The sequence below is a fragment of the Coturnix japonica genome, chromosome 8, assembly GCF_054131305.1.
Source record: "Coturnix japonica strain WE chromosome 8, WE-NBRP24, whole genome shotgun sequence".
Classification (NCBI taxonomy): Eukaryota; Metazoa; Chordata; class Aves; order Galliformes; family Phasianidae; genus Coturnix; species Coturnix japonica.
This window is the reverse complement of record NC_140670.1, coordinates 10980855-10997483: the sequence shown is the minus strand read 5'-3', so window position 1 is coordinate 10997483 and position 16629 is coordinate 10980855. Positions and strand designations below refer to the sequence as shown.

Sequence of the window (16629 nt, the reverse complement as noted above, 5' to 3'; positions counted from 1 at the left end):
TTTCATTTCTATTTTCCCACCTCCTCTGTGCTGAAAGCTGCAAATCAGGACCCTGGGGCGCTCACGTCGCACCAAGGACTCTCTTTGCTATCTTTTCTTGAGCTGTATTTTTCCTTTTGCAGTGCTCAAACACCATCTGCTGTTTCATACTGTGGCACTTTCATGGGAGGGGGGTCAGTTTTAAGTGTAAACTGCTCCTTAAAGAACATACTGACTGTACTGGGGGCTGAAATCTTGTGGTGGATGCAAAAGAGACCCCGGCCTCAGTCCACCAAAGCCATCCCCAACCCACAGGCTTTCATTTCTCAGCTTCCCCACAGGAAGAGCATCTCCCCTGCAGCATCCTGCAGCCCCACAGCCAGCTACAAGATCTGCAGCAGCACCTCACTCTGTGCCCCATTAAAGGGGCAACCCAGTCCCCAGGGTCCTCACCTGGGAGCCACCAGCCTGTGCTAAGGCCCCTTCTAACATGGAGCATCTTCAACCTTCAGCAAAGTACAAGGGAAGCGAATGACAATTTTTGTGTGTGTTCCTTGGCTTTTCTTTCTATTTTTTCCTTTCCCTTTTTCTATTTTCTCTCTCTTTTTTTGTTTCTCTCGCTCTCTTTTTTTTTTGCTGTTCTAGTTTCTCGCTGGCAACAACACACGTTATGTTTTGACGAGTTAATAAACATCTCCCCCGGGAGCTGGGAGCTCCGGCATGCTCCGCTGCGCTGTGTTTTACCTCTGCCTCACACACTTTGCAGAGCAAGAGGCATTTTTTTCCCTGCTTCAAAAACGAGGAGCCTCACATTTCAGCCTCCTCCACCTCTTGCAGGTCTGAACAGCCTCCCCCCAGGAGCTGCTGATGCTCCTGTGTTACCTGCCAGGCTCTGACCTATCTCAAAAGCCCGTTCTGCTGTCCCCACATCCTTTTCCAACCCCAAATTAAACGGTAATGGAGTCCTTGGGACAGAGAGACTCAGCCCTCAGACCTGCTGTTCTCAGGATGCCCCTTGTGATGCACCAACCCAGAGCTGGACGCTGCCTGTCGGGAAGGATGAAATGACAGCTTGGACATGAAGACGGTGCACGGTCCAGGGAGCCAAGTTGTCGTTTTGAACGTGTAGAACATTATTGCTCGTGAATTATGGATAGTGATTGCACCTTCTGGACAATAAATTATTGAGCTGACATGCTGGATGGAGACCGTGCAGATAGGGAGGATGCTGCCTGCACTGTACCAGAGTGGGATCTCTGCCCACAGCTGTGGGAGCAGCAGGTCTGAATGTCATCGAGCGCCACCCAGCAGGGCAGTCCCAGCTGATAGGGGAATTTCCCCAGCTGGAAATGTTTCCAACTCAAGCCATGCTGTTACTCTATATTGGTGATGGGTCAAGGCATCTATTTATCTGGGAAGCATGCAGGTTTCAGGTGTGCATCCCTGGCTGGGCATGGTATTGCGGCCAAACCTGACACATGCCCCAGGTGTAGGTACTCCCTGGGGTGATCGCTGCATGGTATTGAAAACCCTTTGCTCCTCCAGTTTGCCTAAACACTATCTGGGCCCCATTTAGGCTGGAGGTCTCCATAGCATCCCCTGGCAACGAGAGTTCATAATCAAATCATGGGTGGCGTGGAAAAAGCACTGCCTTTTGTTTGTCCCTAAATCTGCTGCCCCATAACTAGATTTGGGAGACCCCTGGCACACTGGGAGAAATGGGGAATTATCACTGACCCTGCACCTGCTCCACAGCACTGGGCCTCTCCTACCTCGCCTCTTCCCCAGTTCAGATCTCCTCTAATGCCCGTTTGTTACTGGGGTGGTTCTGGAGGAGGGCAGGCAGGAAGGTGACACCAGGCTGTGTCCCCATGAGACCATAGGTGGTGCCCTGCAGATGCCAGGCAGGATTTCCATCCATTCCCACAGAGGCTCTGGAGTCAGGGGAAGGCAGTGCACAGTCCCTAATCGAATCACACACCAGCGGCACTCATAAAGCTCCGCAAAGCAGAAAGGGCTTAGGAGCCACTCAACCACAAACGCCTCCTCCTCCTCCCAGCACCTCCATGCAGAGCCAGCCTCCCTCTGCATCTCCCACCTGCAAACAGGCTTTGGGAGGGGGCTGCAGCCTGCAGCTATTTGGGTTGTCTTGGAGGCTGAGAAATCCCCATCACCCCCATTTTAGCCACCCCAGCCCACCTATGGCCCAATCTGTGGCTGAAATCTGGGTGGAAGGTGATCCCCAAGTCTGGATTGCAGCCAAAGGGTACTTTGTCTCACCAGCTGGGCTTTTCCTCAGCTTGCTGCTCACCTGGTTTCAATGTTGTTTAATGCTTTAATGCCCCTGTCTTGGCCACACCAACTCTGGGAGTGCTGGGACTTGGATGGACTGCAGGCACTAGGTCACTGGGAGAAAAGTAGGGGCGATGGGCAAACACCCAGGAGGAAAAACAGCCCTTTGCCTTAATGATAGTTTGTCATGTCATATTTTGCTACAGTTGCGAAATAGCGGCCGACTAACCATTCATTTGCATTGCTTTAATTCATATTTTGAATACCAGGCAGTGTCTTAAACACCGCCAAGTCTAACCCCCACGCTCTCACTGGGTTCTAAAACACACTCCCCACAAAATGCTCGCTCTGTGGGTCCTCTCTGCCCAGGAATGGCAGCATCTGGTGCTGTGGTGACAGCAGTGGGCACTCTGATCTGTTTCGCTCCTCTTCCCCACAGACACAAGCTGAAGACAGTGGGGCTGATGAGCTGCGGGTGCTGTCCCAGCAGCAGGACCCCCCTCTCCAACCCCACAACCACCACCTTCCCTCAGGAACCGAGCAACTGCCTGCCCTAAATCTGCCTTTTGGGGTGCCCACACAGCGTGCTGCGGGGCTCCCCCTGCTGCCTGCACACCCCTTCTGCACACTGGAACGGGGAGTGGGGAGGGGGAGTGGAAGGGGGGGGATCCGAAAGGGTTGAGCAGAGGCGGTGCGGGGCTGAGTCCGGGCGCAGCTCATCGCACGTTCCGCCCATGTTCACGCCCCCTCCTCGCCGCTACGCCCCTCTTTTCCACGCGGCTCCTCCCCCGTCCCCGCCCCAGCGCCGCGGGCAGCCCGGCAGTGTGGCGAGGCGGGCGGGCAGCAGCGCTGTGCTCCGCTGGGCTCCGCGCTCCGCCATGCCACCGGCCCGCCGCCTCCCTCTGCTCTTCCTCCTCCTCCTTCTGCTCCTGCTGCCGCTGCATCTTCGCTGGGCGCTGGCCGCCGCAGGTACGGGGATGGGGGGCTTGGGGGACTGTGGGCAGAAGTTGTTTTTTTGGAGAGGGGGAGGGACGTCCCTTTGGCTGTGCTGGCAGAAGTTGGCTGCCGTTTGGATTGCGCTCAGAGCTACGACTCCGTGTCCGAGGGTTTCGGTGCGTGTTTCCTATGGAGCGCTGTGGGGTCGGGGGCGCCGGACCCCCGTAGCTGCGCCCTGAGAAGGGAGAAGGGCGGCTGCGGGCTGCTGCGCTCCACCAGGCGATTCTGTTTTATCCTGTTAGGTTATTCCATCATCTTATTCCATTCCATCTTGTTTTTCCCCCGCTATCCACTAAAACCAAACCAGTCCCATCCCTGTCCATGGCACAGTAGGCTGTCGTGTCCTCACGGGTCAGGCAGGCAGTCCTTCAGGCTCGGTTTGATGTTGCCTTCCCTCCAACCCGGCTGTTGGTGGCCGGAGAGCTCAGCGATCTTCTCTCTCTTTTTTTTTTTTTTAATTATTATTGTTTTGTATTTTTCCGCTGTGGCTTTTCGAAGTTTCCTGTGCACAACCCAATCTTGTGATTGAGATGCACTTGAAATGCTGCCCTTCCGTCGGCAGTCCCTGCACAGACAACAAACAGGCGTCGCTCCTGCTGCCCTCTCTCGTTAGCACTCCTCTGATCCAGCTCAGCCTCCACTATATTTATATACATGAACGTGTGTGTGTGTATATATATATATATATATATATTTCTATATATACATTCCCCCCTCCCTACAGCTCGCTGAGGTTGGTGGCTCCGGAAGGCTGTAGCTGTAGGTATGGGAGCTGTGAGGTTGCAGTCTGGGTTTAATCTTGGGAGGAGAGGGGCTGAGAGCGTGCCACAATCCTGTGTCTGTCCCATATGCAGGGCTTGGAAGGAAGGAGGCTGGGAGGGAAAAACGGGTTGAGCCTGCCCGGGTGAGCCATCTGGGGGCATGCTGTGGGGATACTAGTGCGTCATTGGGTTGTGGATGGGATGGATGTTGCGGATGGTGATGCTGGGATGGGTGTTGAAGGTCCTCTAGCTATGGTTTTTCAGTGCCAGTACCTGGAGAACATAAATTGGGGGGGGGAAGGCAGCTGGTGGTGTCTGTATGGTCCCCGCTATCCCTAAGAGCTGAGATTCCTGCGTTGACGTTGTGGGCAGGTGATGGTGGGCTGCCTGAGGACCTCTGCTTGGCTCCAGGCCTGGGGTGCAGAGGAGCTTCTGCAGTGTTGTCTCCTTGTCCCTTGGCTTCTCCATTACCGAGGCTCCTTCCCTTCACCCCATCCCTTTGGGTTTGCAGTTTGAGAGTCAAATTCCTGTCCTTGCTCAGTGCCTGCCGCCTCTATGGGGACACTCAAATTGCTCATGGGGCCCTTTGGATCCCATCGGCCCTGGTTTCTGCTTTGCCTCCCTGTGGTTTGCTGTCATTTGCCTTGTGCAAGGCACCCTGCTTGTGAGCCAGCTGACAGCCACTGCACCATGGGCACTGGGCAATGTGCATCCTGAGATGCTGTGCGTGCTGCTCCCCCCAGACCAGAGCTTTTACCTATACAGCACCGTGAGAGTGGGGAGCCAGTGGCATCAGGGTGATGCAGCTCCTCACATCCAGCTGGAAAAACAAAGTGTGCGCCGCAGCAGGGATGCATCAGTGCTGAGAAATGCACAGCGCTGAGAGAGCCCCCCAGAAGTTGTTCCGATGTCACACCCACCCCTAAAGGAATGCTCTTGGTGAGAGAATGTGAAGGCAGCACCCTCTCAAATCCGAATCTCGCCTGAAGGGCGTTTAGCACGGCTCAAACGGGGCCGTTTGGAGCGCGGTTGTGCTGCTGCTTCGCACTGACATCGCACCGCCGGGGTGCTGCCGTGCCGTGCCGTGTCGGGTGGGAGCGAGCCGAGCCGCAGCCCCGCTCTGAGCCGGCCCTGACTCACGGCGCAGGAATGCGTCGGGCTGGCGGCCCCGGAGCCGCTCCTCGGCAGCGCACATCCCAAGCCGGGGGCTGAGCTGGGGCCGCGGGGGAGTATGGCCCTCCGGCTGTTGGTTTATGCTTCTGTTGGCTTTTAATCTGGGGGCGCCTTTGGGAAGAGCAGCTCCCTGCCTCCCCCTCTTCCTTCAGCCGGAGCTCTTTGGGTGCTGGAAACCCCCTTCCCAGAGAGCAGAGCCCTTCCCCGAGCCCGGAGGTGCAGGATTTGGGGCTGACTCAAACGTTTCCTTGGGATTTGTGCGGATAAAGGGTTGCTGAGGAAGAGGAGTGCAAAGCTTTCCTCCGATGGATGGGGCTGGGATAATCCCCCACCGGCATTTGGCAAGTGAATGTTTTGAGCCAGTTTGCTTCTGTTGCGCTTTGCCCGTTTTAAGGCAAAACTGTGATGTTATTTATTTAGTTATTTTCCTGCCCTGGAGATGGAGGACAGAGAGTTGAGACACTTATTAAAGAGTAATGTACTCAGTTACGCAAGGAGCAGACGTACAGCAAAGTAGTGACGGGACCCAGAAGCGTTCCCCCATCCTCCCGGCGAAGCAGAGCACTGGGGCAGCAGCTCTGGGAGGTGCTGTGGCTCCTGCTGTGGTGTGAGGAATGGGGACTGTCCCAGTTTTCAGGCTGGGAGGGGGAGGGAAGGGAGCTTGGCTGCCCTTCTGTCTGCAAGCATCCTCCTGATCCCTACCAAACTCTCCTCTACCCAGACACAAAAGTCAACTCCCAGCATCTCCTGTGCTAGCTGGTGTGGCCGCCCTTCCTCACCCCATTCCCCTTCTTTCCAAGCCAAAAGCTGAGGGATTGTTTCCCTCTGAGAAAGCGTGAAAAATCACATTTAACAACATTGAACGTGCATTAAACCTGTGCTGGGCTGCCTTTGTGGGGCAGCGACCACCGTGGGAGGAGAGGCAAGGACCTTGAAGGTTTCCAGCGGGCTTTGGGTAGTGATCTTGGCCTTTATGGGTGATGAAGAAAGCAAATGTACTTGCGTTGGGAGTACCTGGGTGGGTATCCTGGGCTGGGGGGTGCATGCTCCCAGCAGGTGCCGTGGGCGGTGATGAAAGGGCTGCATGGTGTGGAAGATTTCCTGGGGTAGGAGGTGGGAGCATGCAGTTCTTTGGGACAGGTTTAAAGAAGGGAAAGACCCCGCCTGGGTTGCGTTTGGGTGTTGCGTGGCCTCCAGCAGCGATGCTTTTCCAGGTTCGCTGACGTGAGCATATCCACCTTGCAGCCTCTGTCCCATCCATAACAGCACAGCCCTTCTCCAGGGCCAAGCAGCCCAAAGGTGCCTCCTGCAGCTGTGTTCAGAGGCACAGGGCTGTTTTCTGCCTTCCCCGTGTGTAACTTGGAAGAAAAATGCATTCAGACTTTAAGGAGAAGCAATCTCCTGCGGAGACCTGCCGCTGGATGCTGCCGTGTTGCTCCTGTGCTGGAGTATTGCTGGGGAACTTTCTCCCTTTTGAGCAAAGCAAGCTGGAAAACCTTTTGTTTTGCTTCATGCTCAGAGGATTCCTGAGCACTGAGGGCTGTGCTCCGTGCTGTGATGGCCTCAGGACCCAGCACTGGGCTTAGAATGTCTCAGCTGTGCCCTTCATCCCTCCCTGGGCACCGGGTGGCCGTGTTGCAACGTGTGCAGAGTCATTTGAGAAAACAACTGAGGGCAGCGGTTGCAGTGGATGTGTATACAGCAAGGTTCAGAGACGCAGATTTCAGGCATTTATACAGCAGCATAAAAAAGCCATGGCTGGCTCAGCCCAAAGCTGGAAAAGCGAGCTCGGAAGCTGGAAGCAGGGCTGGGCTGCTTCGCTCTGAGCGGTGACTAACAGGGGTTTTTCAAACAAACGCTGGGATAAACTGGTTATGCAAAGCGGGGGGAATCGGGCAGGTTCCTCGGAGTCTGCAGCAAAAGCAGCGAGAGCAGGACGTGCTGGGGCTGGTCCTGCCTGCTGGGGAATCCCACGCGTGGCCACACGGATCTGGGGGCCGGTGGTCGGGCCTTGAGAAACGTTGCTGATGCCACAAAATAATTGGAAGATGTATTGTTTTTTGCAAGCAGGCTGTTTGCCCCCAGCACCCACCCTTGGAGCATCCTCTGCGGGATGCCCATGGGACTGGCTGCTCTGCTTGTCCCTGCTGGCACAGGGCTTGGGAGTGAGGCGGATTTGTGGGGAAGGGCTCAGGCTGGGGAGAGCCTACAGGGGAGAATGCAAAACATATGTTTCTGCGAGGGTCAAATTGCACGCCTAAAAGCAGCAGGGAACAAAAGGAGTCGGCATCGCGCAGCTCGGGTCCTACAGCACAGTTGGGTGCAAGAGGGCATGGAGAGGAGGGACCCAGGGAAGCCCCAGAGGGACTGCGGGACCAGGGCTCCTGGGAACCAGCAGTGCTGGAGCTGGGAGGGAGGTCTGCCAGCTTGCACTGCATTCATAGTTCTGTGCATTGCTGGGGGTGGAAGAAGGAAGTTTGAGGGTCCAGCTGCACCTTTCCCATCTCGGTGGGAGGAAAAGGGACCACCACAGCAGCTTCAAACTGAAATCTTATGGGGAAAAAACTCACCTAAGCTCCTGCTGGGTCCCTGCCTCACCGAGGGCTGTTTGCTGTGGGAGCTGGGCAGTGGAAGCACCAATCTTAGCAGGGAAATTGCAACCCCAAATCCTCAGCTTTGCTGGAAATATCAAGGTTCTGACCAAAAGGCTTTAATTTCCATCATGCTTTGCTGCCAGAACTCAGCCTCCTCCAATACTGGCTTGGGGAACTGAATGAAAGTGCCTTTAGGAAGTATCTAAACAGAGGGGAGAAGCAGTAAACGCATTTGGCTGTGGGGGTCTCTCCCTTTCCATGCACTGAAGGCATGGGGACAACACCTGGCACTGTCCAGAGCTGTGTGCAACCTGTCAGCTTGGGAACCATCTGCTCAGCCCCCAGAGACCACCGTGTGGGATGGGATGGCAGCGGGGAGCCAGTGCTCCGACCCCAACAAATGGGCACAGCATCCCCATGGCCCAAGCTCCTATACCCAACATAGTAAAAACCAAACCCCTCTGCCTGGGTTGTTTTTGTTGGTGGCTTGTTTTGATTTTTGTTTTGGTTGTTTTTGTTGGGTTTTTTTTTGGAAGGGGGGGAGAATTCTTTTTTTAGCCTCACTTCCTCAAGGAATCCAGATTTTTTGGTGCTGTTTGTGTCTGCAGCCCTCCCCCGCTTCAGCTCCCAAGTAGACGTCTCGCAATTAAGTGCTGCCTGATTAGGAAATTAGCACTGAAGTTTTTATCCAGGCGAGCTGGTTGGTCTGTGGAGGGAGAAGGATCTATTAATATCCCTCTGAAAAATGAAATATAAACTGGCAGCATCACACTCGCCATTTACATTGGGGACCACAAACAGTGCGTGGGTGTGAGCATTTTGTTCTGGGAATCTATAGGAAAGCAGCTCGCATTCTGCTGCCGTGGGACCACGTGGGGTTGGCTTGTTTTTGAATACAGGTGCTGCAATAGCTGTGGCCATTATGCACTGTCATGCGGAGCAGAGAGCTGGTTGGTAGTTTGGGAAAGCTGTGAGCAAGGTGAGGAGCTGAAGGATGGCTTGGGGTCATGGCAGAGGATGTGCGTTTGCTGGTAGCCTGTAATTATTGCAAAAGGAAATGGTCCTTTGCTAATGAACGCTAAGTGGCTCCGCAGCAGTGAGCCTCTGTGTGGCCAAGGAAGAGACGGGAGGAAAGAGAAAGATGAGCTTCCTATCGCATGTGTGTGGGGTGGGAGATGCTCTGTGTCGAGGCCATACGGTTTGCTGGGGTGGGCTTGCTTAGTGCAAAGGAAAAATCACAGAACCATAAGGCTGGAAAAGCCCTCTCAGCTCACCCAGCCCACCCCGACTGCCCACATCTCCACTGCTCTGCAACGCCTCCAGAGCTGGTGACTCCCCCACCTCCCTAGACAGCCTGTGCCACTACATCACTGCTCCTTTGGAGGAGAAATGTTTCCTAATATCCTGTCTGAACCTCCATGTTGCAACAAATGGAACTGAGGAGGTATTTGTGGGAACTGTGATGTCTCGAGGCTGTGGGATGAAGAGCATCTTCATCCTCTTCTCAGGAAGGTGATCAGAATGAGACTTGGGATTTGGGAAAGCAAAGCATGCGTTCCTGCAGCTTATTCTGGAGAAAATACATGCAGAGAGATGGCACCGCTTCTAGCTCAAAATATATGTATAAATCTATTTTGGGGCTGCTGAGAATGCGGCTGCCCCTCGTGATGCTTCGCAGCTGAGATCACTCCTGGCTGCGCTGACCCGTGCTGGAGGTTTTGGTTGCAGCCCGGTGGTGAGCTCACACTCCTTGTTTGTGCAGGCAGGGAGGGAAAAGCTCAATAATCTGGGATGGAAAAGTTAAACAAAGCAATGGAGAAGCACTGGTGAAGAGAAAACTTTTTGGCTTTGTTTTGGTCTAAGTCTTCACCCGGGGCTGTTGTGCTGCCCAGTTTGGGCAGGAGCTGCATTTCCACACTGGTGAAGTAGAATGAAAAACCCAGAGTTTTTCTGACAGAACATCAGTGAAAGCTGGGCAGGGTTGTTCTTCTCTTCAGAAGGAGGTATTGGACCTTGTTTGTGGAGTAACTGAATTCCTCCGGTGCTTATTTAGAAAGAAATGCAGTCATTTTGCAGTGGCGTTTGGGGAGAGGTGTGAGGGGAGGGGATGCAGAGCTTGGAAAGCTGGTTGTCATCTTTGGGCTCTGGGGTGCCCCAGACTGGCCAGCACTCTGGCTGTGGTGCTTCTGGAGCAACCCTTATCCCAAATGCTAGCACTGGGATGCAGACCCTGATGTGGTGGGGCTTGTGCCATCCTTGTGCCCTCACCAGGAGGAAGATGCAGGGTTCTGAGTGGCTCTGGATGCAGAGCATCCCAGGGAGCATTCTGGTGTTCATTAATCAAAGTGCCTCCGGCTCCCCTTTCAATCTATAATAACCAGAGCTGAGAGAGTCAATCCATATCTATTTAAAGCACTTCGATAAATAAAGATACTAAATAAAATCACGGCGGCCCTCTGCACTCTCCCTGCTCCTAGGGATGTTTGTTTTCCCTCTCCCCACGTTCTTCTGGATGCATCTTTAAGAGCAGGGATGGCGGCAGTCGATCCCATTGGTGTGCCCGGCACCAGCCTCAGGTGCGGGGTGTCTGCGTGGGGACAGCTGGGGTGCGCGGGGCTCCGATGGGGGAGGGCGCTGTGTAGGAGTGTGGGAGCACCCAGAGGAGGAGCAGGGAGGCGAGGAGCCGGCTCTGCCACCTGCGTGACGCTCGTGGGAGCCGCGGGCTGTTAGCGCTCTCGTTTTCCCTTCCCAAAGACGAGAGTAGGGGAGCGCTGGGGGAAGAATACAACCCGAAAGCCCCCGGCGGTTTGTTTTGAGGACAGCGTGTTTGCTTTCACAGCGTGCCGGAGGGGATTGCGCTGCTACTGTCAGCAAATAAATAAAATAAGAGCTTTGTTTGAAACGAAGCCCTTTCTTCTGCCGTCTAATTAGGCGAGCTGGTACCTGCAGTGGCACTACCCGGCACCAACCGCACTGTTTGGGGCGTCGGCAGCTTCTGAGCTCCGGCAGCCCCTCGCCGTGCGCTGTAAATCCGTCTCTCCTGATAATATGTGCAGCCCTCGGGGCTTGGGGGGCGGCGGTACGGCCCGCATCGCGTGGATGCGGCTGGGCTTTCGGTGCGGCCGTCCCGTCGGGGCGCTGAGCGCAAAGCGGGGGGTCCTTTTTTTCCTCCCTCTTCCCCCCCACCCCCCTTCCCGTCCCGAAGCTGTCGCAGGGGCAGCCCCCATCCCGCATTCCTCGAGATAAGGATCCTGTCTGGCGCCGGGGTTTCAAATGCTCTCCTGATTATCAGCAGGCGCCGGGGGAGCCCCGGGCACAGATAAAGAGGGGCGGAAGGGAGAGGAGCTCCTGTAGCCCCGTCCTGCTGCTCCCCTGCCCCACCGTGCCGGGGAAAACTAAGAACGTTGAAAGGGTGTCGTTTTTCCTTCATTCTTCTTTTTATTTTTTTTTCCCTTTCTTTCGTTTTTATTATGATTTTCTCCCCCTGACCGGCTTTACCAGAACGTCCAGCTCCGGCAGCTCCAGCCGCAGCTGTAATGAAAGGCAGTGGTGGGGCACGGGCCCCAGCCCCGGGGATGGGCAGAGCTCACCCGGGGCCCTCGCTCTGCGTTCTGCATCCAAACCCTGGGGAGGGCAGGGCCAGAAGGGTTTGAACTCTTCTCTTGACTGTTGTTCCCCTTGCCTGTTCATCCTGAAGAAACACAGAGCGTGGAGGTTGTTACCTCTGCTTTATGCAGGGGCACCTGGGACTTGATGAGTCTTGGCATTGCATGTGACCCCTTGTGCATTGCACACCTTGGTATTGCGTTTGACTCCTTGTGCACTGTGCACCTTGGCATTGCATGTCCCCTTATGCATTACATACCTTGGCAATGCATGTCCCCCCTTTCATGGCACGTCTTGGCACTGCTCATCTCCCCATGTGTTGCATACCAGGGCACTGCATGTTGTCTTGTGCATTGTACCGACTGATGTAGCGTGCTCCCCACCAGCCCTTGCGTTGCATATCTTTAGAACTGAGAGGCAGGGAAAGATGCCCTGAGAAAGCGAGGGTGAAGGCGGGAGGGAGCTAAGAGGCAATCGTTTTTTATGGCTTCCTGGAACCACCGGGATGTGGGCAGGACGGCAGTAGGAGCAGATAGCCGGGTGATGGGCTGCCAGCTCCCATCTCGCCCTTTCAGGCCGTAAATGCAGAGGCACTGCTTGGGAAGCAGAGAGCTCATTAAGCTGTCGGCGCTCCCACAGCCAGGTTGTAAATGTGGCTCTGGGTTGGGGTGTTGTGCACCATGCCCTATGGGGCTATGGAGTCCCATTTTCTGGAGTCTCATTGACACAGAAAGCAGCACAGACACCATGAGTTTGGTGCACCTCAATGATGGCCTTCATGTTGGCAATCCCCAAAGTGGTTGCAGAGGGAGGGAGGAAAAGGGCAGGGAATGGAAAGGGCCAAGGCCCTTTGGGACCATCCGTCCCTTCTGTGGGTTGTGTCTGTGGGCTTTGTCCAGTCCTGTCCCAGAGTTCACAGGACCCTCCTTGCTTCCTTTGCAGAGGTGATCCCATTGTGCATGGAGGCACGGGCTTGAACCCTTCCTAAATGTAAGAGCTTTGGTACAATGGAGGTAGGGAAGAAACGGGATTGAGTCATTGCATTGTTCTTTGTAATCAGCTTTGCCTTCCATTAACTTCCTCCCACCCACCCCCAAAGCTGCACTGAGGCACTTGCTAAGCAAAGTGGGGAAGCCAGTGCTGGGCTCCACAATGTGGGGCTGCCCAGGCTGCACATGGGGAATGAATGGGCTCTTACCATTAATTGCTCCTGGGTGCCCTGCTGCAGGGCCTGGGTGGAGAGGGATGGGAACAGAAGGTAGGAAACAGAAATAAGAGAATAGCTTCAGCTCTGGGTGTTCTATAGTGCTCAGGGCATCCTGCACCTGGACATTCTGCAATGCTTGGGGTGCCCTGCAGTGTTCACTGCGCTACTATGGGGCATCTTGCAATACTCAAGGTGTCCTACAGTGCTCAGGGCATCCTGTATTGGGTCATCTCTCAATGTGACCTGCAATACTCAAAGCCCCACAGTGGGGCATCTTGCAACACTTAGGACACCCTGCAATGCTCAGTGTCCTGCTGTGCTCAGGGCAGCCTGCACTGGGCATAGTGCAGTGCATGGGGACATCTTGCAGTGCAGTTGCCCCCAGGAGTGCTCTTCTGTGGCAGGGGATCAGGGCTGGGCACAATGCTGGCTGGCAGGTACCACGCTGGGGCTCAGCATGCAGGGCAGCCGGGCCAGATGTTTCCCAGATGTTATACTCACTTCCTGTCTGGCTCCTTTGCGTTCGGCTTTTTATGTACTTGTTTGTTTTGGACTACAAACAAAATAAAAAGGGTTTTTATAACCCTGCTCCCAGGAGGCTGCGAGTTCAGGATGTAATCTGCAGGCTATTCACTATTGTCTGGCCACATCTCCCTGCCCCCTGTGCTGTCCCTGGGCACACATTGCTTTGTTACGGTGACTTTTTCCCACATGACGTCTTCTCTCAAGGGATGTTTTCCTTCTTGCCCCCCTCTGGTGCTCAGGGTGGGAATATCCCTGGCTGCCTTGGGCTGGAAGCGGGAGGAGGAGGAAATCTCATGGTTTTTTGGCTCAGTGTCACTGATCTCCATGGGCTGTGCTGCTGCTGAGGACGGGAAACTCATTGCACTGATGATGCCTGTCCCAGTGGTTCTGGAGGGGCAGCACCAGTGCACATGTGGCTGTTCCTGGTCTCACTTCATTTTTCCTCTTTGCCTCTGTGGGGTGAAGCCTCTTTTCTTCTTAATTGCCTGTTAAATAATTTAAATATTTAGGACAAAAGGGCTGCAATTACCCATTAATTTGCATTAGTAATTTATATATCAGGCTGCATGGACAAGCTGCTACCATAATGGGTCCCCCCTGGCCGGCAGGAGCTTTCCTGGAATGGGAGCGATGCTTCCCACCACCTGCCCTGCTCTGAGAACCCCCCCAAGAACTGAACTTCAAAGGCTGGCAGCCATTAAATGGCATGGGAGGTGTGTGGAGCTCCTCGGGAGCAATGTGCTTGTTGTTTGTTTGCCATGCAGCAGTTTTTGTGTAATTAGCTGCTGGAGCTGCAGAGCCTGGTGCAATTCCTGCACTGTAGCACTGGGCAGCACTGCACGGTGCATGGGTGGAGTTAACCAGGCCCTGGTTAGACCCATAGGGCTTTCTGAGGGTGAGGGTTTCTGAGGCTAAGCCCCTCAGCCAAGGCAGCCTGGGGACGCTGGGTGGCCAGAGCTTATCCCCAAGGCTGCAGTAAAGCTGCTTGGAGTGGGGGGTCGTGGGCATCTCCTTGTGCTTTGCATCTGCAACATCCCCCTTCAGTGCATTACAGCAGCAGCACCTGCCCTCCATCACAACTCTGGGTCCATGCTCCCAATTAGCACCAAGCAGGGCCATGTGTGAGCACATTGCTGGGATCCCACCACTGCTGGTACCCCATGCCCAGTGCCCATGGCAGTGATTTATTGGTGTTGACAGTGAGTTGGAGCCAGGTGCCAGCGAGGTGCCTGCAGTCACCTGCAGCAATGCCACACTTAGAGCAATTAGCACAAATCATAGAATCATTAAGGCTGGAAAAGACCACTAAGGTCATCTAGTCCAGCCATCAACACATCACCACCATGATGGAAGTGCTTCTGCACAGGGACTGAGAGCAGAAGGGGTTGAGGTCAGGGGATACAGTGCTTCAAGTTTGGTTTTCCTCCTTTTTGCACTCACAGAGCATCTCTCTCAGTCCCCTTTGGGGTCACCTCTGTCAGGGGCTGCGGGATCTGGGAGCAGGTTGAGTCTCAGCAGGGGGCAGGACAAAGGGAGGAAAGGGGAACATAGCACTGTGGGAACAGGGAGAAGAAAAGGTGGAAGGGCAGCAAGGGACAGCTTTGTGAGGAAAGCTTCCACGAGTGAGTCAGGGATGAGAAAACAGTCAAAAGGTGGAAATTGGCAATGGTGAGAAAGGAAGAAGAGGGTTGTGCTGGCTCTGGGACCCATGGTTCTGAACACCCCAGTGGTTTTGTCCCAAATGTCAATAGCTTTTTCCTCGCCAACGTCAGGGATTATTTCATTTTTTTTTTCCCTTCAATCTTTTTCTATCCCTGTTCCTCCCTCCCCCTTTTTCCCTTCTGTTTGTCCCGTATTATCACAGCTGAATGAGAAGGGAGGGAAAGGGCAGAGAAAGAACAGCAGCACAATATTCCCATCCTCCACATGTGCTTTTCTTGATCATAGCAACAAATCTGAAAGATTAAGGGCAACTTTAAAGACCATTTAATAAAGTGCTCTTCGCCAGCCGCTGCTGTGATGCTACTCCTCTGGGTGAGTTTCTAGTTAATTTGGGGCACTCAACCAGCCTTTCTTTTCCCCTTTTTTTATGACATCAGGTGTTATGTTTTCCCACCAGCAGCTTGGCATGGAGGGAGCAGCCTTCCAGGATGCTTCTTTGGCTTCCCAGTGTTCTAGAAAGGGCTCCTGCCATCCCCCTTCCCATCTGGGTGTCAGGGTGCTCCATACCTATGGGATGGACATTGGTCTCCCCCAGGAGCAACACCCCATCCTGGGTGTTGCTGTTGGCATTGGGAAACTGCTCTCCCAAAAAGGAGACCCACGTGTGTGTAGTTCCGAGGAGAGATTTGGATAGTGATAGGACAAGGGGGAATGGTTTTAAGCTAAGACAGGGGAGATTTAGGTTTGATATTAGGAGGATGTTTTTCACCCAGAGGGTGGTGGTGCACTGGAACAGGTTGCCCAAGGAGGCTGTGGATGCCCCATTCCTGGACGCATTCAAGGCCAGGCTGGATGTGGCTCTGGGCAGCCTGGTCTGGTGGCTGGCAACCCTACACATGGCAGGGGGGTTGGAACCAGATGATCTTTGAGGTCCTTTTCAACCCAGGCCATTCTGTGATTCTGTGACTCCATCCTGTGCTGATTTAGCGCAACTTGAACAGCAGTTTATGATTCTTTTGGGCCAGCAGTGGCAGTAAGTCCCTGTTTGCTCCCTGTTTTCTTTCCCCCTCTCTCTTTTCTTGCAGAAGTTATTGTTCTTTTCCCACCGGGAGCGCGGTGCGTGCCATCCGTGTGAACACACGACGTGTTGCCGCATTGTCTGCTGCTGGCGTTCTTCCTTTTAGGAGCCAAAGCAAATAAATGAAGTCCGTGTAATTATTGTATCCATTAAAAATAGCGCCGCAGCTCGGTAAACAGAACAAGCGATACAAGGGGAACGCAACAATGGAATTAAAATAGCACAAAGAGTGGTGCCTGGGCCCATAATGAGAACCAGAGCTAGATGGAATCTTGCGATAGTTTTCAAACATCACCGCTTCCCTGAAGGAAACGCATAAAGCAGCACAAAGGCACCAGGCACAATAGCATATAACGGGGATTTGATCCATAATTCCTCCTCTTGTTTTCCTTTGCTTGGGTATAGAGTGGGGCAGAGTGAGGCACGTGGCTGTATGGTGAGAAATGAGCCGGTCTGGGCTGTGGGGGACCTCCTTGGCACGTTCCTCCTGCGATTATCACGATCAGAAAGATAAACAGAAGTGTGGCAGCTCTGTAAATGCTTGGGCTGTGTGTTGTGAACAGCACGGTACTCTTAGCCATCTGGGTGCTTGCAGACCCTCAGTGTGGGCTGTGGGGTACAGGGCTGCAGCAGCACAGGTTGACTCCCTGCACCAAAATGTGGCCGAGGGATTTTGCAACAAGAAAGAATGGTTTAGGGTTGGAGAAGTGTGGTTTTTCTTTGCATGCAAAACACCCTGGCTCCTTCGTCCCACCC

At 54.2% G+C, this 16629-nt stretch overlaps 1 protein-coding gene across 4 annotated transcripts in view; it reads left to right on the top strand.

Annotated features, from left to right (window-relative positions):
• The window catches only part of UNC5B (unc-5 netrin receptor B), a 140311-nt gene that overhangs the window by 108684 nt on the left and 14998 nt on the right, over nt 1-16629 (top strand). For 2 of the 4 annotated variants that reach the window (XM_015866464.3, XM_015866463.3), the window contains exon 1: nt 3093-3240. The exons of the other annotated variants lie outside the window; for them this stretch is intronic. In XM_015866464.3, coding sequence (XP_015721950.2) covers nt 3150-3240 — 91 coding nt within the window. In that variant the 5' untranslated portion in view covers nt 3093-3149. Of the gene's footprint in view, nt 1-3092; nt 3241-16629 lie in introns of those variants that run through there. 4 annotated transcript variants of the gene reach the window in all.